At 39.9% G+C, this 24,463-nt stretch overlaps 1 protein-coding gene across 4 annotated transcripts in view; it reads right to left on the bottom strand.

The window, feature by feature from the left end:
* The window catches only part of NRP1 (neuropilin 1), a 107,066-nt gene that overhangs the window by 14,450 nt on the left and 68,153 nt on the right, over nt 1-24,463 (bottom strand). For 2 of the 4 annotated variants that reach the window (XM_088533952.1, XM_088533953.1), the window contains exons 7-12: nt 15,365-15,520; nt 12,105-12,249; nt 10,649-10,980; nt 6,740-6,884; nt 3,870-3,974; nt 699-758 (exon numbers count right to left, since the gene is read on the bottom strand). In XM_088533952.1, coding sequence (XP_088390078.1) covers nt 699-758; nt 3,870-3,974; nt 6,740-6,884; nt 10,649-10,980; nt 12,105-12,249; nt 15,365-15,520 — 943 coding nt within the window. The remainder of the gene's footprint in view (nt 1-698; nt 759-3,869; nt 3,975-6,739; nt 6,885-10,648; nt 10,981-12,104; nt 12,250-15,364; nt 15,521-24,463) is intronic. The other 2 variants (XM_088533954.1, XM_088533955.1) reach the window with 1 other exon arrangement.

The raw sequence follows: 24,463 nt of genomic DNA, 5'->3' as shown, positions 1-24,463 counted from the left end.
TTTTAATGCAAAGCATTTTAATTTGATGCTCAGACCTTACATAGTTGGAATTTTCTGCCCAAGTCTCTCCTCTCCCCTATTTCCAGTAAATTATACAAGATATATAAAAAAAATGCAACGAAAACTGTGGAAGCTGCAAACTTGCTAGTTATTGTATCAATTAAGTAAAGAGGACCTGCTGCCAGTGACAACTTGGTTTTCCCTTTTCAAGTTCATGGTAGCAGTTTATGTAACCCCATTTTGAGAGCACTTCTAGAAAACAATATTGTAAAACTGCCAGCTCCCTGGTGGAGAAAACTGGCAAACTTTTCTTGTCTTACTTCTGTAAAACCGTGGATATAAATAGTGAAAGAGCCTGTGTGGCTCTGTTTTTGTTTTCCTGGAGTTTGCAAACAGGCTTTGTGTTACTGACATGACACATTTAAACAGAGTGCACTGTGTGATTAAGTTAGTTTAATTTTGTCAGCATTTGGCATTTGCTGATGCAGAAGGAAATCTTGTTCTCTGCTGTGTCTACATGTGGATGAAAAGAATAAAATATTTACTGTACAGAGCTGAGACACCAGATGCTTCTTTACTTCAGAGACTTTTAGGGAATGGGAAGTCAGGAAGTGCTGCAATTCATTATTTTGTCTCTGGTATGAAATTTGGTTATGGAATTTATTACGTTTTTAATAAGAAATTTTTTTTTTTTTTACCTGGTTGTAAAGTATTGTCTATTACTGTTGGCTTTTCAGTATTCAGCACCGTAGTACCACCTGGAAAAGAAATAATGCATATCATGATACATGAGACAGAACAAAGGACATAGCAATCATTAGGAATATCCTATATATAAATCTGAAATGTTAGGATCCTTATTAGGTTGGTAGGTGAGTGTGTGAGCTTTAGTGCGCAAATATGATATTAAAGATATCATTTCCCTTGTCAAAAAAAAGAAAACTAGGACTAATAGGACTAATCATCATCACTTACATAGAGCTTTATATCTTTGAAGTCCTTGGAAACACCAGCTAATGAATCCTTGCAATGTCCCTACGGTGCCCTGGTTTTATAGGTAGATATTCACAGGGGAAGTGAGCAGCTCCTCTCCACAGCACCTCACACTTGGCAGCCTGGTCACTCACCAGGATGCGTTGCTTCTCGTATCAGAGATGAAAGAGAAGTGTTTGGGGGGAGCTAAGACCCTCCACCCCCGCGTGTCCTGTGTGTGCTGCTGTGCAGCTGCACGGGGAGACCAGCTCACAAGAGAGTTGTGTGGGAATTGCGTGAGTTCAGGCTATGGTTTAAAGCAGACTTCACTCGGTCTCAAAGAGCAGGAGGAATTAAGAACTTGCCAATTGTCTTCTTGAAGCAGACAAACAAGAGGTGAGTGGGGTCACGGCCCTCTCTCTATGCTCACTAACTGATATTTCTAAAATACTTGACTTTTTCGAGTAAGCCTCATATTGATAAAGGAAACAAAAAGTAAATTAGCACAATTATAAATGCGCAGTAGGGTGCTGATTGCCAGTCAATGGCTTTTCTTTCTCCAGCAAGCAAGCGCTTAAAGCATTATAGAAAGGATGACTATGATGACTTCCAAACAGAATGAATGCCCAAGTTGTATCAGCTTTATGTTTGTGAGAATGATCTGATGGGAAATGCTATAAGCCACGCAAATAGAGTAGCTCTGTATGGGGTCCAAATAGAGCAGGAAGGAATCTGGCCTACAGCACAATTACAGCTAATTGCAAGGGAGGCTTCATTGTGGTACTCACATATGTGCAAATACTATCAGGCAAGCGACTCTAACAGTGTCGCCCACGAGAATGCAGCACGCTGCACTCACTGGAGAATGAATAAAGAAGGGTAAGCCACGGAAATCACCTCTGTATTCCTCGGCTACCCCTAAAGCCCCTGCTGAAATCACCTCCACATTGCTCTGCTATCCTTAATGGGCCATGAGATTTACATACGTTTTTTCTCTGCATTTTGGAGAAAGAAAAGAATGTCCATAATTGCATTACTGATAAAATCACACATGTATGCATATTTGTATAATACGTAACATCACACACAAAGTGCAGTGTTTCTGCAGTATCCAGAACATGCTGTGGTCAGGAGTTTTAGGTGGAACAGTAATAGGCAACGCTCAAGCACCTACTTGCACTTCTGAAGAAGGGCAGTGTTGTAATTCTAAGTGAAATAGTTCAGTTTCCCCAAAGGGCTGGTGCTTGGGAAGGCTGATGGCTGCTCCCTTGTCCTGGAGGTTATAGACTGCTCCCTAAGAACATGGCCTGTAAAAATTGCTAGGGGGAATTTCTGCTCAATAAGCTTTCCCTAAGGGACATGTGGGATGCAGCTCTGAGCTCCCAGAAGCGCAGGGCCTGTGGATGCATGAACAGGGAATGTACTTGCATAAACTCTTATCTCCTTCCCCTCAGAGAGTCTGTATCTAGGTGAACTATGTCTATACCCATCAGCCTTCCAAGCCGGACCTTAATATAGGACTTCGTAGGAAGGGCGAACGTTTTCTGACCTGGATCTGGAGGTGCTTTCACAAAAATAAATGCTTCACAGTGATTACTAATGTTGAAAGCTTTCTGGGCTATCTTGACTCAATATGTGCTATTTGGTCTCGCTCCTTGTGCAGCTGTTTTCAAAAAGAATAAGATTCATCTGGGACACTGATTTGAAAAGCAGTGACAGTGACCGTGTAGTGCCTTTTCCGCTTAAGAATCATTTTAGATGTATATTGCAACTTGCTTTTACAGGAGACAACGAAAAGGCTCTGAAAGAGATGGATGCTGAAACTGCAATTTTGTTTGCATTTGGTGTTCTAGTTGGCTGCTTTCAAAAAGCCAATCTCCCTCTTACCTAAGGTTTCCTGAAGTCTTCTTGGACAGCTATTGTAAGACAGTAATGATATTTTATATCATGGATATAAGAAGCAATAAACATTTGTTAGAGAAGCACCTCAGGGAGAGGAGATGAAATAGCTTGTGTCGCTATGTCCAAGAATAAGCTCAATTACTTTAGATGTATAGATCTGCTATGGGAAGACCTCATCGAACAGGCCCATAGCCTGTGACCTCCACAAAAAGATGAAATGTAGAGATGCAGTGTCAGCTCTCAGGACAGTAGTTCTGTGCACAAATGAGAAGATATGTAAACTAAAAAACTTCCTCCCTTCTAGATCTAGCCTATGTATGTGTGTCTAAACATATATCTGTATGCATATATATCTGTATGTAGCCTATTCTAAGCCTTTGCTTTTCAGTCACGTTACTCTCTCCTATTTTTCTGCTGCTGGTGGCAGCCTGGAGAGGGTCAGCCCCTCTGGCTATATTGCTGTGATGATGGAAAAGCTCATGGAACCCTTTCTGTAGGTACTTGTGTGAACATGCTCTGTTGCAACAAATCTGCTTAGTTTCTGCCTGGGAAAGGTTTAGGTCTGAGATGCAAGTCCTGTGCTAGATTTTAGGCATGGAAGAGCAGCATATATATCTTAAACCTAAATAATACTGTCTTTTTAAGTTCTCCTTCAGTCTCAGACAATAAACTTCAAAAGGTTTGTCCAGCTTTTTTCTTAATAAGAGAAAGTTTGATTAGGACATTTGATTAGACACAATTCCTACTCAAAAAGATGCCCTCTCCTCCAGCTAGTCACTATTATTTGCTTCAAAAATTACATAGCTGAGAAAACAATCAAAAGTATTGTCACATGTAAAAGGCAGATGCCTATGTTTTGACAGCACTGGCAATATGAACTGCATACCAATGTCCATTTATGCTGAGTGATTAAATCAGTGCAAATGTTTAGCTGGTAACCGATGATGGATATGAGCTAAAATGAAGCTGCAATGGAATGAGGATGGTTTCTGCACCTGTCAGTTGGTAGTCATCACCTGTTCCACTGTGACAGTTTGCCTGGTCGTCATCACACTCATCTACAGGTTTGCCTTCGGAAATGGTGGGGACAGCCGTAGGAGCTGAAAAAATATCCAGTCATTCAGTTAAAACATTTGCTTGAGAGTCAGCATGCAATTGGCAGTAACGTTTTGATGAGCACCATATGCTCTCTTCATGTGCTGTAGCTGATGAAAAGGATCAGCTCTGTTCTGCAGGTTAGTTAGTATTTCTTTGTAGGGGAAGTCTCTGTTGTACCTCCTTGCATGAAGGCATGTGGCTGTGTCTGAGTTCACGTGCTGAGTGGATTCGGAGAGCACACCCCGGGAAAGGCTCTGCACTGGCTGCTGAGTGTTTGTTGTCCCTACCAGTGAAGCGCAACAGCCTGGCAAGGCACAATATGAGTCTTGTGGAGGGGTAGAAAAGGCCTCCTTTCGCTGCAGGCCGGAGTGCCCGCGGGCAGCCCTGTGCAGAGCAGCAGAAGCGAGGTGTGCTCAAGGCTGTAACTCCACAGCACGCCCGCCCTGCGAGGAGGCAGGTGCCGCAGAGGAAACGTCTGAGCAGAGTCCTGCTAACAGTGGCAGGAAGGCGGTGTTGTGTAGAACCACTTTGTGCTCACTGAGGAGATCTGGAAGAGCTTTCTTTTGTTTGGTTGAAGTTATAAATAAATAAGACATTAATGATGTCAGTCATCCCTCCTGGCCACCTGCCTGCATCTCAGCAGTGATGACTTTCTGATTGCTGCTACATAACCAGCTAAAGTCTGGTATTTAATATTACAATTAGAATGTAATTACAAAAACAATGTTTTAGTATCATTATAAGGTATACAGTAGCACATGTTGTCAACTGTTCTTTGCCCTTCTACTGCCTTCTTTGCTGTGTGACTTCAGAACTTGCCACATAAGATCCTATGCACTGATTTCTAGGATGGAAAACATCAGGACAGACAGTAGCATCTTAAGTAGCAATATTCTGGGATGAAAGATGGCTCTTTAGAATGCCAACCTATGTTTTACAGGTACAATAGCCCTAGTTAAAGAAAGAAATGCTTCTCTACCTGCTATGAATTATGCAGAATGTTTATTTCCCACATCTCTTTAAAAATCCCTCTGGGAGCTCCCTCTAGCTTTCTGCATCAAGTTAAGTTTCTTGTCTTGACTTCATGCCCTTGTATAGCCTCACGCTTGCCTACATCTCTGCCATCATTTCATACATTCCCCTTGGGATACTCTGAGCGCACACAGCTTCTCCTTGTTCATTACTGCTAGAGCACGGATTTCTGCTACTCTCTGTGTGCCTACTTTTCTCATCACAGCTCCTATCCTTCTCAGTGAGTCTCGAGCGACTTCTCTTCATTCAACTGCCTCCTAAAATACAGTTTTAAAACAGCTTTTTAATGCTTTAATACAGTTTCTTTATGCTTCTCCCACAGGTAAATGGCAAATGACCCCTGCTTGTCTATAGGTGACTTACAGGTGAACACCCTTCAGAAATGCACCATAGTGGGAGGACGACAGCGAGTGGATGTCCCAGGGAAACACTATACTTGCTGCTGCAGACTGCCAAAAAAGCAAAGGCAACTTTTCTCTCCTCTCCTCCCTAGCTCTTTCACCCCAGTTAAAAACATGCTCTAGGAAGATGAATCCGTGGACTCGCTTCTTCACATCTGAGCAGCTACTGGAGCCCAGTGGCAAGAGGACTTTGCCCTCAGGTTGCAAGTTTACATGAGGCAGGTGCTGCATTTTCTTTTCTCTTTTCTGAGTAGCACAATAGTCTGCAGGAACTAAGAATTCACACAGGAAACGAGGACTTCCTGCAGGAACTAAGAAGTATTTCTAACCTCCTCACTTTCCGGGCCAAGTAAAAAACACACTTATTCAATCTGGCCTTCACTAAAAACAACAGAGAACTCATCAGCTCTCACAGCAATTACCTCCCACATTTCCACCTTGGGAAAGACATGGTGAGAAAGAAATGGATGCAGAGTAGTTGGATTCATTTATCTTTAGAGAATGTTTAGCTACTTCTATAGGAAGTACCATATACAACCCTGATTAAGATAGTCTGTTACTCTGTGTGTATTGCTAAACCGTGTGATTTATAATGTCACTGCATTATACTATCATCCACCAGATAAAATTAGGAAATTCATGTAGTGTTAACTGTAGTTATCTATGATGTTATATAGTTATTGTTTATATAGCAGGAATCAAAGCATTATCATGTCACAGTCCAAGGATAAATGTCTAAACTTTGCTTTTCCTGGTCTTTCATCTCCTGCGTACTTTTTTAAAATTAAAACTTGGTATGGAACAAAGAGACAACCTCCCCTCCTCCCTGTGCAATGAGCAGCACCGACACTGTGCAGGCAAGTAATCGCTGCCCATCATACAGTGTGGTGTGACTGTCACTTCCTTTGCAAAAGCACAAGAGTTCATTTCTATCTATCTTGCAAAGCTCCTTCAGTAGCCTCAATAAACATTTCTTCCTGGGTAGTATTGTGGCTAACAAAAAATATAAGATCCTGCCTTTACTCTCCCTTAATAGATCTGTGCTTCTTCAAATTATAATCATAAGGCTGCTTAAGGGAACAGAAAACCATGTGGATAACATCATTGTGATTCAGCAAAGGAATAGAAGAAAGAATAATATTTGTGCCTTGGGCTTATTCAAATATCCCTAGTGAAGGGACTGATTAGGCCAAAGAAGTAGCACTAACAGGAGTCACGGAAGCGAGAGCCCAATGTGCTGCCTGTACAGGAATTGCAGTGTTCAGCAGTAGCCCAAGCAGGAGAATGTATGTATGAAAATAATAAAATGCATTCATCTCTAGCAGAGCAATTACCTTCCAGTTCACAGCCCAGCAGTTCCATTCGCAGTCCCAGGCCTCCGTGTGTGGCTCTCTCAGGGTAGACACGAATGAATCTAGTTGATACAGGTTCAAAAGTCCTCAGTTCAGGAGTATCATAGTTGGTGTTGCCTTCAAAAGTCTGCAAAGCATGACAAATGCTACTTATTAAAAAAAAAAAGATATTTTCTGCAATTGTCTAGCTTTTGAGTGTTTGAATTTGGTGAGAAGTAAGCCAGATTCTAACCATTTAATAAGTGTCTGACATTCCTGTCTTAAATAAGAATGGAAAATACATAGGTAAAGCTTCTCTGAAAAGTAATGCATTTCATTTTTCATAAACTCAGTAGCAACCAATCCATCGGGGTCATAACAAGAGCTGAGTGTTTAATGAGACATGTTTTTAAATGGCACTCTGATCTGGGGTTTAACTGGGTGACATTTTCAACACTTCTTGGGGAAAAAAAACGACTGAGGTGAAGATCCTGTCACCTTTTAAGTGGTTACAATAATAATCCAACTATTCAGGAGAAAATTTCAATCTGATTTCCCCCAGTGACAGAGTTTCACGAGTTGTAGTCATTTCAAAAGACATAAATTAAACTCCAGGAACAGTAGCTGCAAGAGTTCTTCCAGTGAGACTGCTATTGAATAAGAACAAAAAGAAAGAAAGGAAGAAGAAAGCTGCTTCCTGACAAAACTGCAGTATAATCTAACAGGTAAGGCAGGTCAATGAATGTGCATTTCAGACAAAAACTCTTCTCTGAGTGGCACTGTGGGTTCTTTAGCCATCATGCAGCTCTCAATAGCATTTGTTTGATATCTTCAACTTTCCTTGTCAGTGGAGTTTTGCATATGAAATAAGTTATAATTTGTGCTTAGAGTAACACCTCAGATTCATCCATTGAGATGACGGGTCCTTAGAATGAATTACTGTACAAAAGGCATGTTGAGAAGTAGACTTTGTCATAAAGAATTCACAGCCCAAAGTAGTCAAAATGAGTTATTTTAAGCCATTTTACAGTAAAAAAAAAAAAAAGACTTCACAAGATCATATAAGGAATGCTCCAAAGTGCAAAATATAAAAGTGTATATTACAAAGAAAGAAAAGTATTTTCGGTGTTACTTTGTATAAATGTGTTAAATGACAAAATATTAAAAAACATCTTCTCTGAACTGGAGTTTGAATTTGAGATTGCAGATATTATTTCAAGGTAATTCCAACTCATAGTTGTGAGGCCTGAAGCGCCCCTCAGGAAGAAAATGCCAGATGTCCTTCATTTTGGCTGAGAACAAAACGTAACCTGAAATAAACTCATCCTATTGATCTAGAGGAAAACAGAGCCTTTGGGAAAGACATAACTGTATTTCCCAAGACACAAAAAGAGCATGGCTAAAACTGATTGCTGCTTGTGTTTTCAGTGCAGTCTTAAAAGACCTGCTGGATTTTGCTGTGCTTGTCTGCGAAGTGAACCAATGGTCTACAACCCTTTTTGACCACTGATGATAGTGCTACAAACAACTGTCTTAAATAAATAATTTCAACATTAATGCTTCTGTTGCTCTTTCTGATGGGAGGTTGCTTCTCTCCGATGGCTCCAAAGGGCAATGGTTTGCCAGATGTTCTGCCAGTGCTTGGAAAACAATTGTCAGGAATCACATGCGGATGGCCTGCTAGATCTAATTAATGTGCAATTACTCAAGTTTTCTTACTATGTTTAAATGATAATACAACACACATGATCATCAAAACTACCTACCATAAGAGAAAGGATGACTGCTATTTTATGTGTATAAAGTAGACAGACATATCTGAGCAATCCTTGCTTCCTTTTTAATAGTAGTCTTAATAGCAACATATAATAATGAAAACTGTTTTATAAAAGACATGAATACTTGAGTACTGACACATAGACATTAGAATTCAATAGACATCTAGAATTATATTGAATCATAATTATGTTGAATCATTGTCTTTTGTGGTGCAGAGCTGCCTGTGATTCAATTTTGACTGTTCATTTAAAACATGTATTGATATTCATAGAGTAAACTTCATTTTATGATGGTCTTTTATACAGGCTGTAGCAAAAAAAAATAAATATTCATTCCAAAGATAAGTTGTAATAAATTATTGTTAAAAAAATATAAGATAAACTGGCAAGAGGAAAAAAGACATTTTCCCAATGTTTGTCAAATGAAAATAAACAAAATAAACATAAAAAAAAATCTAAAAAGATTATTCCAGATAGCAGGATATTCAGAAAATAAATTTTGTGCACCAGAATTGCCCAAAAGAGGTGGAAAAACAAAAGAGAGTGTTATCCATAGGTAAGTGGAAGAAGTTGGGAAAGAAGTAGGAAAGACCACTTTATGAAATAAACTTGACCATGGAGAACAAGCACAAGCTGGATTTTGAAATGAACAGAGGTTCTGCATGGCTGTTTGAGGGCTCGAGTTATGCCCACCGCTTTGCATGCCTGAGACAGGCTGAAGGTGGAAATACTGTACACATTCAGGAATGGCAGCAATTGGGTCAACCAAAAAGAAAAGAGCCCACATGAAAGGTGCTGCAGGCATGGAGGACAAGATGGAGTTGAGACAGAAGGTGATGTTTCATCCTTTGGACATATTTTGCTGTGAGGTTTAGCTTGTGATAGCTCCTTCTTTTCCTGACGTGCAGTTGTTTGTTTATTGAATGTCAAGACTTTAACCAAGTGAAACGATGTGTTTCATTTCATAAAACGGGCCTGTTTCTAATCCACATTCCTGCTGTGACTCATTATAACATTCTGTCCCATCCAACTCCACTTACATTTTAAAAGCTACATTCCAGTATTAACATTTTAAATCCACCAGTCTTCCAAATCAGAGGATTTATCTGATTCTCTTTAAATAAAACTTGTGCTTTGGAAGAAAGTTTATTAAATGTTTTGAATTTTGGAGAAGGATTATAGTTTCGCCACAAGAGATTTAAATTCTAACCCTCTCCATTCCATTAATCTTGAAAGTTAATTTCTGACAGTGATGAAAGCTAAAGGACGGATTGAATGTGTTAGTTAGCATTCTAGTTTTCCTGTCAAGCTGCTAACTTCTGACAATGATGGCAAGTGCTTGTATTAAAAAACAGAAAGCCATGCAGCAGACGGCACACTGCTTTGAAAGCATATGGCATTATATTTCTTTTTCCTCATTGAGCCACAGTGTAGAAGTACGTGTCAAAACAATATCTATTTTAGAAAGAAAGTGGTTAGATCCCATTGTTGATTTACACTCTCTTCACACTTTATGATGAAGTCAAAACTCTTGGTAACAAGAGAAAGGAGTAGACTGCAAAAGCTGAATTCATTTGGTTTTAATCCCCAAAACAAATGATGAAAAGTGATGAGAAGTGAGAAAATGCATATTCAGCGAGATTAAAACAGGAGAGAATGAAGTCCAATATTTACCAAATGTGCCTGGAAAAGCTACATCCATGGGCCAACTCAGTTTTTCCCTTTAGGAAACACAGGTTTGCCCAATGGACAAGGCTAGGCAGCAAAACAGCTTTACAACGAATTTTCAGATTATCAGCGCCGAGATATTTAACAAATCTGAAAGTTCCTGTCAGTCAAGCACCTCCTGTCAGTCAAGCACCTTTGCCTTTCAAGGGCACATTTTTAGTATATGGTTTCCTGATCATTCCACAGTACTGAAGCATCATTTCCTGCTGAGGGAATGAGTGTCCTCTGTCTTTCACAAGGAATAGGGTAGGAGGACTGAAACAGGAGTTATGCTTCTTGAAGCAAAACCACTTACATATACTTTGTGAGTGGTGATAGCAAAATGCGATGGAAGGCTCAATGAACAGGATTTAGGACTATAATGATTTTATGCATGCTCTTCCCTGTGCAGAGGTTTTCCCCTTACCTTTATCTTTTTCTTGCTGGAATCCATGATCATTTTCCAATCTGAGCCATTGTTGCTGTAGCCGATCTTGAATTTTTTCATGAACACTTTGTTTTCTCTGTGCTTGCCTCCTTGGACAATTATACCCCTCACTTTTTTTTCCTCACCAAGGTCTATCTGAAGCCATTCGTTTGTATATGGATGCGTAGTTGGTGGCAGTGCCCAGCCTGAACGGCTTGTTATGAGACGAGCATTTTCTGGGATCCAGTTTCGATCAACTTGAGTAGATGCAGTAATCTGAGAGTCAGGAATGAGCCCAGACACCATTCCCAGCATCCCAGAGCAAGGATAATCTGCAGAGAGAAAACAAATAAATTAAAGAGTTAATCTTGATAAGCGCCAACATAGAGGAACAGAAACAGGACATATCAGTCAGTTCAAATATCCTAAGAAATACTTATTTTTGTTTCTTATATCCAAAATAATCTTTTTGGATTCTTAAATAATTTTCATTTGTTAAAACATGCACATCCTAGATTTGGCAGGAAATGGAAGTACCAAAATACCACAAGTATTTTTGGCTTGACGAGAACCAAAACAGAATCAAAAAATCCTATTCAATTCTTGTTTTCTATTCTTTTTGCTAAGTCAAAGAAAGCAGGGTTGCATCTGAATTTGTGGATATTTCCCAAAAGAAAACACCCCATATAAGGGAAAACTTGCTACAACTTACTTAATTTTGATGATATTGGAAATATGGTATTGTTCTGTACAATATAATTTATTGCTGTACATGAGAAAATTTTAAATTAAAAAATAAACTTCTAAAAAAATGTGATTGTGCCTATTTTTTCTTTATATTTTTTAAGATAGTGCTTTGATGATAGGAAGCACCAGCCTACTAAGAAAGTATTTTGAACAGTTATTTTGGTATTTATCTGTGCAACGTTAAGGAATTACATTCCAACAAAGTAATGCTTATCACCAGTGGGTATGTGGGTTGATAAGTCTAGCTGCTGGAATATACTTTAGCTAAGTGTTTGTATTTGCATTGTTTTTAAAGCTAGATAGGTAGGGCTGTTCCTTGGTAAATCTGCCGAGACCGCCTGAAGTAGCTGCAAATAGCAGGCAGGAGAGGGACTGGAGTGTGATGAAGGAAAAACAAGAGAGGAATGTGTAAGAAATGCACGCAGCTCAGCTATTTTGCATAAAGTTGTAAAATAATTGCAAGGAAAGTAATTATACTTTTATTTCTTAACACTGAACTCTTAAAAGCTAATGCTACAACAACATTCAGATAACACTGGATGTTTTGGTTGTTGGGGTTTATCTTCTCCCCAATTTTGTTTACGTTTCTATGTTGAGACCACATCTTTTCAGTGCAAACAGTGGGACTGTATTTTACTAACAAAAATAAGCAATTTAACATAAAGAAATGTCAATTTTCATTGGTTTTAAAATACTTTCCAAGACCTACCGGTTATTTTGCAACCATAAACTTCAAATCTCAGTGATACTCCATTTTCCCAAGACAGTGGTCTAATTCGTACAAAACGTGTTAAAACTGGCTTGGCAAAAGGTCTGTAAACAACGTCAGTAGGATTGCTGTTCCCTTGAAATACCTTGACATGAAAAGAAAAGTATGTATTTGTTAGGTTTTCTTTTAGATGTTGTTTATAAATCCAAGTTTTACAGATACTAATTATACAAGATCTAAAAAGGGTTATTTTTGTGGGAGATGAGACAGAAAAACTAGCACAGAGAACAATTTCATTAAACTTGTAACACAATTTTTGCAGAGAAGTAAGCTTTCCCTGGGGAGGAAAAAAGAATACTCAAGGTGTTGAGCGATACTCAATGAAATACATGCTATCTGTGGAGTTCCATAACCCCTACAAACGCTGCTGTGTAGACTAGGAGAACCTCAGGACTTTCATGAGCAAGTCTGACCCTCTCTGCCTCTTTTGGCAGAGACATGGGAATGACATACTTTGGATCTTTGTTATCCAAGGATTGCTGTATCCTGGAAAAATCCTTCGCTGACCAATTTGGGCAGTTTTCACAGAATCACAGGATGGTTGGGGTTGGAAGGGACCCTTGGAGATCATCTAGTCCAATCCCCCTGCACAAGCAGGGTTGCCTAGAGCATGTTGCACAGGATCACGTCCGTGAGGGTTTTGACTGTCTACAGAGAAGGAGATTCCACAAGCTCTCTGGGCAACCTGTTCCAGGGCTTAGTCACCCTCACAATTAAGAAACTTTTCCTCATGTTCAGATGAAACTTTATGTGTTTCAGTTTGTACCTGTTGCCTCTTCTTATCCTGTCACTGGGCACCACTAGCTCCTTCAACTACAGGAGCTTGTACACATGTATGATGATGCAAAAAACTACAGAACCTCAGACTCAAAATTAAAGATTTAGGTTTCATTTGGACCATGTAAAAATTCCTTTGAGGAGTTAGGATAAAACAAGATTAAAACAAGATTTAGATTGCTTTGCTGTCCTTGGGCTTAAGAGTTTTACAGGGTATGACTTGCAACCTTCTTTGCCAACCTTGTGTTATGCAAAACTTTTCTAGCAAGTAGTTGGCCTCCCTTTCTCTTTTCACACTGAGATGGAAGTATGTCTAAAATCTACATAGCAGATTCTAAGTTTTTCTCTGTGTCCCTTGAGGCTCACAGTCAAATTAAATGAACAATGAGACTTCCACAAGAAGGTACAGCATTGTGCTGTGCTTTCATGTTGAGGATCCTGCAAGCACGTTCCTTCCTAGTGGAGCAGAATCCTTACAGAGTCCTAGTCCAAAGAAGGTGATTCAGTTTCCTGCTTCTTCCTCATGTAGAGAGGACCAATTTCCTGTTGTTTTCTATGTATATAAACTGCTCTCCTTTTATGGGCCTTTTCTTACATACGGTGTCTGCTTTCCTGTTTGTCACTTGCAGTAGCTGCACTAATTTGGGGCGGAGGTCAGCAGCACACAGCTGTCAACTCATCAGGCTCATTTTTTTTTCTTAAATAATTTAATATAGGAGGTTAATATCAAGCAAGAGATTTTAAAATAATCTACTTTTCAGAAAAAAAATCTCTCTCGTTTTCTCGGGGTCTGCATCTGACAGAGGAACTTATTCTTTCTCAAAAGCACACAACTCTGTACGTGGTTTAGTGCAACATTAATGTGAAGCTTTCTTAAAGACATCTGTGCCTGCCATGCTTTTGCTGTTACTTCAGCAGCTCAGTCTCCTTAACATTTTATTTTGAATAAGGATATCAGAGGAAGGCTGCGGTGTACTTTTCCTGCCCTGATCAACAGCAAAATATTGTCATTTTAGAAGCCTGAATTTTTTATAAACTCTTGGAACAAATAAGGCAGATTTAGGAATCATTCTCACTAACTAAAGACAGCACAGCACCTACACTAGAAACTCATATAAAATACCCTCTTGGAGAGTTTAGAAATTGAAGCTTGGAAATAAAACCAAGGCATGGTCTGATTTTGAAAGAGGCATTTGTTCAGATTATGAGAACGACAGCCAGAAAACCCCGTGTTCGCACACGAGCCACAGCATTGGCTCTGCTTGTGACTTGGGGCAAGTCACCTATGCTATCTTTGTTTGTACCCCATGATACAGTGCCCACATTGTGGCATTTGACCTTCTAAGGTTCCTTCTTGTCTGTAAAACCAGAATAATGCCTGTCAAAGAGAGGCTTTCTGGGTTCATTTTACAAAAAGTGCTTCAAAGATAAAAAAATATATGTGTTAACACTGCTACCATTTTGATTAGATAGATTTAGTGAACTTGGCATAATGCTTACAGAGGTATCAGGAACAAACCAGTAACTAAATATTTATAATTGATACATTTGCACTGGTAGAACTTAACTATGATGCAGATATTCTGGATCCACACAGAAGGCTCACAAAAAAGTTATTATTCACGTTGACATAAAACCTTTCCGGTTCCACCTGTCCCTGGCAGATGCTGGAGATGCTGCTCCTGGGCACAGTCTGAGCAAGGTGGGAGGGGAGGCACAGAGTCACTGCGACTATTCATGTGAGAGCCTGAACGGAATTGACTTCTCAGGAAAAAGCTTTGTGCTCATGGCAGCGGATAATGAACATTTTTCTTATGAGTGCCTAAAGCTGTTTCATTTGGAGGTCGCAGAGAGCAAATCCACTGATAAGTGGAAAGGTGATAAAAATCTATAAGGATGGAGCAATGTGCCTAATTACCTGTCTGTATGACCCCCATCATTGAGAACATCTAACAAACTGCTAATGACTTGCTAGCACTCCTGCAAGACAGCGTAGCTAAGTGCAGGGAAATGAAGCACTGAAATGCCACGTAACCAGAGCTGCACTGCAGAGAAGGGACCTATATAATTTTTAAAGTGTTCCTTTTAATGCTTTTTTTTTTTTTCTCAAGGTCACCTCAGAAATCTCCGGCAAACTGGGAAACAGAAGCTGCGTCCAGGTAAAAGACTCAAACTACCCAAATTCTTGTGAACGCCACTGATGAGGTGCCTTGCAGCCTTTTCTGCTCTCCAGCCTGCAGACAAACAGTTTCTGTGGCTGTTAGTTTTTGGATAACCGTTATCTTTCAGATTTGGGATTTTGCTAATCCTGATAGTGCTGATTAAACCTGTGATACCTTAATCCCCCTTTTTTTAAGCAACTAAAAGGAACTAAGTTCAACAGCCTCCTTCTCCACAAAAGACAGCAAAGAGAAAAGACTTACAATGGCTTTGTTTCCCTCCTTAAGAGTAATCCAGTCCTCTCCGTTGGAGCTGACATCCACACGGTATGTTTTCAGATAATATTCTTTCTTTGTTTCTTTTGAGATGGCTCCTTGGGTGCCGATTCCAGAAACGAAGCGGAGAAGGCCTAGGTCTACCTGTGGTAGTGAATTGGGACACGAGGACACCCAGATTAGAGCATGACAATACTGCAGAAGTCTTTCACAGAGAGAATGAGGCTTTACACAGAGAACAGTGTAGCATGTTGTTGGTAATAACATGGTCACGATCTCCTCTTTCCTCAACAGTGTCGTTGCAGTAGGCGAGAACATTTGCCTGATCAGTCAGGAGGGCTGTTGACAGACTGGAGAATTAGTTTGCCTGCATCAGGAGGAAGCAGAGAGGCCACCAGTGTGGGTGGGAGCCTGTCTGCAGAGAAGGCACCGGTGCAGCTCCTCAAGGACCAGCCTCGTGAACAATCTTACTTAATACTTTCATTAACTACCTCGCGGAGATGCTAATGAGATTTGTGGAGGATGCAAAGCCACAAGGCATTTAAGATACAGAGGAGCATCACACAGGGAGAAGCGAGCGACCCTGAGGACTGCAGCATTAGAAAGGGGATGAAATTTAATAGTGAAATATCAAAGTCACACACTCAGGGAATGATAACAAGAATTTCTGCTAAAACCCAGGAGCTCATCACTTGCAAACAGAGGAGGAGAAAAGAAATCCATGGTGTATTCGTTAGTCACAAGGTAATTATGAACTACTATGTAATTTTGCTGGGGAAAAGGCAAATGAGTTCCAGTTTGTACCAAATTAGGTATTTGTAGAGAAGGGAAGGAAATATTAATACAAATGCAATAATTCTGTTCTAACCGACAAATGAAGTAATATTTTGAACTTGCTGGGAAATTAACACCAGAGTGTGCAGGCGAATGCAAGTTGGAGGCATTCTCTCTTCTTCACACACTCTCACTCTTTCTCTTTCTCGCATGGAATTACCAAATGGAGAAGTGATCCAGGGTAACCCAGAAAAAAAAAAAAAAGTTATTTATAATCTAGACCATCTCCCTGATCTAGGTCATCATGTGGCATCATAAAATGCCATGATGTGTGGTGCAGGAGTGTGGCTACTGAAATCAGTTCTGCTGGCAAAAGAAACTTTTGTCTCAGTGCACAAATCCATCTGCCAAAAGGTTGAAATTAGGCACAAAACTTTCCCACAGCCAGGCTGATGATAACAGCCTTGAAACACCTGCTATTTTCTTCTGGTCTTTCTTTAGCCATAAAAATAAACTGATTAAAATTAAATCAATTATCCTGCTTTCTCCACAGCTAGATCCTTCTTTGTTTCCCAGAGCAAACCGTTTAATTTCAATATAAAATGAAAGTATTCACAAAATACTAATCGGAATAATTTATTCCCCTAAAACTGAGTTCCCCAGACTCAATAAGACGATAATAGGCTGCATTAACCCTTGTCATGCGAATGTTTCAATGAATTTCTCAAGCTTTTGCATTATTTCCCAAGTATGCAGGATGCAAAAGATATGTCCCCTGTGTCCCACAGGCATCCTCTTTCCTGGATGTATGTCATATGTCCGAAGGCGCTGGAGCGGTTAAATCAACATGCTCTGCATTCCCCCTCAAAGGGCCCAAGGAAGTGCTGGTGAGGACAGACTGGCTGCTCTCTCAGAGCCCATGTCATACGCAAGTCATTTTGAAATCTCCCAACACAAGAATAGCAGCCTTGTGTGTGAAAGATAGAACAAGCTTTCAGCAGAAAACTCTTGTCCCTGCCATAATTTTTAAGCTGGTAAAGGTTATACTTAACATTTTAGCCCTGGTCTTCAGGGGTGAAATTCTGCACCATTTTATTTTGCCATGATAAGAAAAAAAAATAAGTCTTGGAAAAAAAGAATCTGAAGACTGCCTTACAAAAACAATCAAGTGATTTAAAGTGACTGGAGAGTCTCAGATGTTAGATTGTTGCAATCTGAAAGTTAATGGGGGAATCTGGGCATCATTGCACTGAGCAATCTCAGCTTAACTTCAAATGCTCTCCAAACTGTACTCTGCTGATTGTAAAGTGTGCTGCACTGAGTTATGTCCAATACCACATTCACTTCCAGGCTGAAGTGCACTTGAAAATCTGGAAGTCTGAGGGAGCGCAGAGCTAAGTTATTTAAATGATCTGCTTCTCTTACAATTTGAAACAGCTCTTCAGTTTTGAAATGATTAGGGTCCCAAGCCTGTACCATGCCGACTGATTTGAAATGATTCTAGTAATTTTTTTTTTAATATGCAATAAGTACTTCATTGTGAATAAAGTCAAGCAATGGCCTATTACAAGAGTTCTAGATATTTGAAACTAAGTTAAAATTTAACATCAAGGTGTAGGGGTAGATTTGCTTATTTGATGTCTGCACAAATAATTACAGTTCCAGTCACCGAACATTCAGGCATTTCAGGTTTTTCCCATGGAAGAAGTCAGGTGCCAGGATTTTGCACATGCCCAGGAGTTTTGAATGCCAAGCTGGTATTCAAAACTCCCACTCAACTCCCCAGGCTCTGAAAGACCCAAGGCTTTCACCTATGGCACTGCCCAGAGCTAACTCTCCCATGTGCTCTGGATATAGAAGTCTACCTTCATGTCTAAAACCCCAGTCAGGTGGAAACCCTCCTGTCAGGGGTAACAGCACCCCAGGACAGCGTGAAGCTGAGCAGCTCTCCCCTTTCTTGCCTGCAGGCTGGGAGGAGGAAATCCCAGCTGCAGACCTTGTGCCAAGAGCTACTTAAGGCAACAGAGGAGGAGGGCTGGGGCCTTCATCTCCTGTTGCTGGGGAGAGCAGCCTGTTCACACAGATGTGGTCTCCCTCCAGATCAGCAAATCTTGATGTATTTTGTGAAGATGGGAACTGTGTGAACACCAGGCCCACCCTGGAAAGTCTGGAGACTAATTGCTCAAGTGCTTAGCTGGATGCTACAGCTCTAAATCTGGTGATGCAAATGGACGACATAAACCCAAATCTCCTGTATTCCAGGCAGTGTTTGCTCAAAAATTGCAGAGAAAAAAAAGAATAATCTAGCTCCATTCTCTGCTTTGTGAGGAAGGTGCTGTTCACACAGTAAAGGTGGGGTTGAGCAGATGAGGAACAGAAGGGCTGGAGCTGTGTGCGCTAATTCAACCTTGGAGCAGAAGCAGACAGGTAGAATTTAAGGATTCTCCTGCCTTCAACAGCTCTGGGCTGCAGCCTTTGCAGGAGCCGTTCCCCTCCAGGCATATAAAACCAGAACTGCAACATTGAGTGCCTCTCTGTGGTGCCAAAGTTGTAAATCAAGCTCTAGATTTACATATCTTGTTCTTCAAGTAAAGTGATAGAAATAAATTATGTAGAAAACTACCGTGGAAACTGTATGACACATTTCACGGGTGTGTTAAATTCACCCTTATTAATCACTTAGTGATGGATTTTGGCTTTCTTTCTCATGTTTTGTGAAGCTGTATGAAACTTTGCCATCTGTAAAATGTGAGATTGAGCAAAAAATACACATTCTAAATGTCATAGGAGTTACTCAGAGTCGAAACTCAACCATATTAACTTCTATTATGAACTGGAGCATGAAGGTGCCAAAATGTGGCTGGGGTAATATGCTGCTCTCTCACACTACAACATCCAGAGGAATCAATGCCGAGGACATTGGTTCTAGGACAACTGTGTGTCACTAATCAGGTAGGATTTCTTATGCTTTTCGGAGTTTCTGCTTATAGAGTTCAGCTGTCAAGCTCCAGTCAAGCTAGCATGTCCTTGGCACAAAGGTCTCCAAGAGTTAACATGAACAGAGGTAGCCCACTTTTCTCAGATCCCATCTTCTCCAGCTGAGATAACAGCACGAACCCTTGACAGCTAGCTTTTTGTTTTGGACTTGTTGTTCTTTTTATTTTAAGAACTCCTGTTTCATGTTAAAATGACCTGCAGAGAGATGTAGTGATGAAATACTGTACTTTTGAAAATGAACATCAAATGCATTTTCCTACAATTATTTGACATTTAACTTTCCGCACGTATGATAAACAAACATCTGGTATTTATTTTACAGGATGCAAAAGATTTTGTAACTTATTGCATGCTGTATGGCAGTGATCTGAAATAGGCAGCTGTCTCCAATCTGAAATCATGACATTTTGCTTCCATGACAAAGACTTTACTTGTAACTAACTGTTGTATTCTCATAGTGTTTTTTTTTTTTCTGTTAATGATACCTTTATTCATTCAGATTAAAAAGAATATTTTCTCTAGCAAATAATGCCTTATGACCCTATCCAACACACACAGCCTTTGACAATTGCCTGGGTTGCAATGCGACTGCCCTTACTGGTAACTACAACACTGGGGGCACACCTGAGTGTAGGAATGGGTCCTAATATACAAGAAAAGAGGAATACCTCAAATGCATACATTTTTCCAGGAGAGAAACATTCATCTAAAAAAACAAACAGTGGTTCCCCCTTCTAAAGTCAATTTATTTCTTGTGGCACCATTTGTAAGACGCTAGCTGTTCCTACCAGTGAGTTACTTCCTCACTATTTATTCTTCAATACTACATCCAGGAAAAACATTTTTGATTGCTCTCTCCTAAAAACATGTGTGTGTGAGGGGACACATTTTTAAGGCATAGATATACAATGGGTGGCATGCACATTTTAGTCAAAACCAGCAAAGGGGAAACACAAGGAACAATATTTAGCTCTGCACAGTATATCATGTAGCAAATCTTAGCTAACCGATGGTTAAAAACATGTGAGACATGGAATGAATATTGCTGCTTCCTGTAGTCATACATAACTATGTCATACTATGGAAGATCTTATTTTTGGAATGAAAATCTGCCTTCCAGAATAAAATACAGTCACTGAGGCAGCTGTAGCAAGGGAGCAGTTTTACCAGCTTTTAGCACTCCTACTGTAGGTCTGCTCAACAGCCTGAGAAAATAAAGGACATATAGTACTGGAGTTCGATTAACAACAGGAAGCTTTTTGTTGTGGGCATCTCTTGTGGCTTGAAAAGCTGTATAATCCATCACTTGACACAACATACCAAAGTAAATATTTTTGGAGGACTGTGTCATTTCCCTAGGTAGCATACATTGCTCTGAGCCAGATTAACTGTTGTGTTGCTTCACTGTTCTTCTATCAAATATTTTAATGAGGTAGGAGTTGATCTTTTTCATTAGTATAGACTATATTTCTTATCAGGTGTTGCTGTTGATTTGACCAGTCACATTATTCTATAATTTATGTACAACTATCACTTAGCTGCTTTATGCATTGACCTTTAAGTAAAAAACATTGCAAAGCTAAATAAAAGTGGCACAGACTTTAGTAGAAATTCTGAAAGAAGCTTCACTAATTTGGAGGAAAATTACTTCCAATAGTCCTTGTGCTTGAAATGCATGCTCAGTGCCATGATTAATGACATGATGTAAATATTTATCTGGGATTTAAGTGAAAAGTTAAAATTGTAAACCATTTCAGATTTCCATGCAAAATTCTCAGTGATATTAGTGGCATCTCCACACAGAAAATGAGGAGAAAATACTGCTGTTAGTAGGATCTCTCCTGAGTCACTGAAGTCTTTGTCATTGACCTTGACAAGAGCATCCCGAAGGCACCAGAAGAGAAAACATCTAATCACAAACTGTCCTAAATTGGTATGCTTTCCTGAACTGATATTTATGTGAATTGGCAAAAATGGCAAAAGTATGAAAGAGAAAGATGCACAGACATTCATGCCAAAGGAATAGGAATACTTGGCAGCAGAAAGGGAATGACCTTTAGCAGTTAAAATATTTCTTGCAGTCTTAAGACTTCTGCCCAAATCCATTTTTTTTTATCAGAAAAAAAAAATGTAAAGCTTTCCCCATCTGAAAGCAGGGAATTGATTCAAAGCAGGCTATCACATTGAGATACTGATGCTGCGATTGCAGTATTGAGAACAGCAATTTTTTTTAGAGGCAGGTCAGCCAGTTTCTAGAAGACAAAATGTAAGAAAATGATGAAAAAGTACGACTGTCAGACATAAAAGAACCTCAGCCAACCTTATGGTGCTGTTTGGAGAAAGCAAAAATGCGTGAAGTGTAAGAAAAATGAAATCCAAAAACAAAACAACAAAAAAGAAAAGACAAGAAAAAAATGAAAGAAAAGGCCTCTGTGTCTCTGACAGAGAAAAGATAATGCTTGTGTGGGCTGTGTTGCATCTGGATTCATGGCACATTCTCCCACTCTTATGTTAATTTTTTTTGCATAAATCAGAAGCAACTAATTAAAAAAGAAATATTTAATTCTGACATGTTCTTTGAACTGGTGTTCCATCTGGTTCTGTTTGAATAGTAAAATCTGCTGTAGTTGTAAAAATTGGCAGGCAGCACTCTGGTAAAGAGAAACAAAAGAGACTCAGTACAGCAGGTTAATACACTAGCATTTCAACTTGAGGCATTTCCAGAATTCAGCAAACCAAATCGCTCTAGTATGGAAACTATAAAGATCAAATGTGGAGAGAAATGTGGCGAGTGGGCTGGGAGAAGCATCGCCAACGGTATACATTAGCTGCGTGGGATATTTTTAATGTGGACCTTTGAAGGAGTTTGGTTTAAAAGCAAGCGTAATGCAATGCTCTCCTGAATTGGGCTAACTGTATTTTATGAAAAGAGCCCACTGCACACTCAGTGACAGGGACCGATCCTCCACCTATTCACTTTCAAGCTCCACCTTAAGCCTTACAGTGCTCTGATGTAACATAACTGCTATTCAGAAGACTCAGCAAATACTTTCTTCCCAATTTATTTTTTTACTTGGGAACTACTTAAAACCTGAACACCAAGGCACAATAAACTCTGATAACAAAGAGAGGAAAATGTAATAGTATTGGGATTTCTATAGACTCCAGGATCTAAGTAATCAGCATCTTATGCCATTTGAAACCTCTCTGTAGCAATGAGGAGAAAGGCTGATTAACTCCCAAAGCTTTCGAAAAAGATTGTTTTACATCTTGCAGGAGCATATCTTGCTGTGAAATATTACTTCTTTAAAATGAAAACCTTTGCTTCAGCACTACATTAACTTGCAAATGGATAACCTCAGACATTTACAATGACTTGGTCAAAAAAAGGGGGGATGTGAATGGCCCCTTTCTACAGCTAAGATACTTAGGAACCCTTGCTGAGCAATAAATGAGTCAGGAACGTAATACTTTTAATTAACGTTTTCTGAATACTTATTTGTAATTTACATTTAATTTCAAACCTGAGCTTAATCCTCTGATCTGGAATGAAGACAACTATTTAGTGCAGTTTGAATGTAACCTTCCCCAATCTGTGTTAGGATCTATAGAAAGGGGAAACTCTATAGCAATACTTGTAGAATCACTCTTTTCTGAGAGAATGGGATAATTGCAGGACTTTTTTTCCTCGCAGTGAGCAACTAACATTCACAAATGGAAAGCAAAGAGCCCAAAGCTTCTCTGTCAAACTGCTTCACATGTGAATAGCTGGGCTTTGCACAGAAAACACTGAATTTTGCCTATAAAGCTCTTCCCTGGCATGGCTTTGCCAGCTGCTGTCTTGCTGAAATCCGAGTGCGCAGGCACTGGAGCTTGACTGTTGTTGTACATTTTGGCATTTGAATACAAGTACAATATTACCCATGCTTAAATTCACAGAAATAACCTCTGCTGCTTCCTTTCTCCACACACCCATGCTAGTTCAGTAGGAAGCTGGTAAGGGACAGTACGATATACCATGGTGAATAAAAGCTCTGCCGGCTCAGGCCTTGAAGGTGTAAAGCTGCGTGTACCATTACTTAATCCCGACAGAGCTCCACTGAAATCACTGGAATTTTCTATTTTCTATCAGAAACAGCAAGAAAATGGGAAAGACTGCCACTGTCTAAGATTTAATCCTTCTTAAGTCTGATTTCACTGGCAATTCGAATAGGTGGATAACCTGTGTCACGTAGAAATATATGTATTTTCTTGCGATCAGCTCTCTCATCTTGGAAAATCGGCACAGTCTCTTTAAATCAGTCACTCATCCACAGGAGTCTGCATTCATTTATTCTCTGTTAAATGGAACTGTCAGTTTTGTTGCACCAAAATTCGATTTTCTATTTCATACACATTGTGTATGATGATTTTAATTTACTACTGGGTCACTAAACAAGTCGCCTTCATTCTAAAAATATGAGTTTCTGCTCCCTTCTAGAAAAATTGTCAGGTAGCTGTAGTTAGACGGTGTGGTGAGCACCCTGTAAACGTGTGGAGGAAAACGAAAGACAAAGGATATACATGCAAGCATCGCTTCACTTCTTTAGTATGGCCCTTGTCACGTACACATCGAAGACCTCTCGATGCACTTTGAAAGAACTTCTCTTGGTCCCAGGCCAGAGCAGGGCAGAGGGCAAGGGCAGGGAAGGAGAGGGGTCCGGCCAGCGGCTCCCAAGTTTTCCCTGTCCATGGTTGGAGAGAACCTGGGAGAGCAGCTCAGCCTTCGCGATCTCCTTTCCAGGGTTTCTTGGCCAAAGAGCGATGCCTGGTTGGCACCCCCCTGTGCTGTCTACCTCTGAGCTCCTACTATCTTCAGCTATGCAAAGGGCAAAGCTATTGAATTTTAAGTGCCGCTGCAATTTAAAATAAACACAGGATGTATATTCTTAGTTAAGCGTATCATGAAAGGGAGTAACACTGCTATGGATAGTTAATTTTTAAGACCAAAAAGGGCATTTAAAAATTATTCTTTGCTACGTCCACTCTTCAGCCCCTAGTTTGATTTTAATAGAATTCTCAATGGAAGGCTTGTTCTTTTCTGTGTTAAGGCTGAAAGCCACTTTAGGGAGTATTACAATAACTACAACCTGCATATGATCAGTTAAAATAATCCCTGGTTTTATAAGTGATAGGACAAATCAGTCTTTCCAGCAGCTTCAGAGGATCAACACCAGAAATGAATGTGGCCCAAAACGTTCAGCACAGGAGGCTACAGGGGAGAGAAAGAGCAGACTCCATAGGTGCAGCTGGTTGTTGGAAGCTATGTGTAAACAG

Source organism: Tinamus guttatus, unplaced genomic scaffold (assembly GCF_059628265.1).
Source record: "Tinamus guttatus ecotype Peru unplaced genomic scaffold, ASM5962826v1 Tinamus_guttatus_pri_ptg000530l, whole genome shotgun sequence".
Lineage (NCBI taxonomy): Eukaryota > Metazoa > Chordata > Aves > Tinamiformes > Tinamidae > Tinamus > Tinamus guttatus.
Note: the sequence above shows the minus strand (reverse complement) of the source record. Positions and strands in the feature narration are given on the sequence as shown.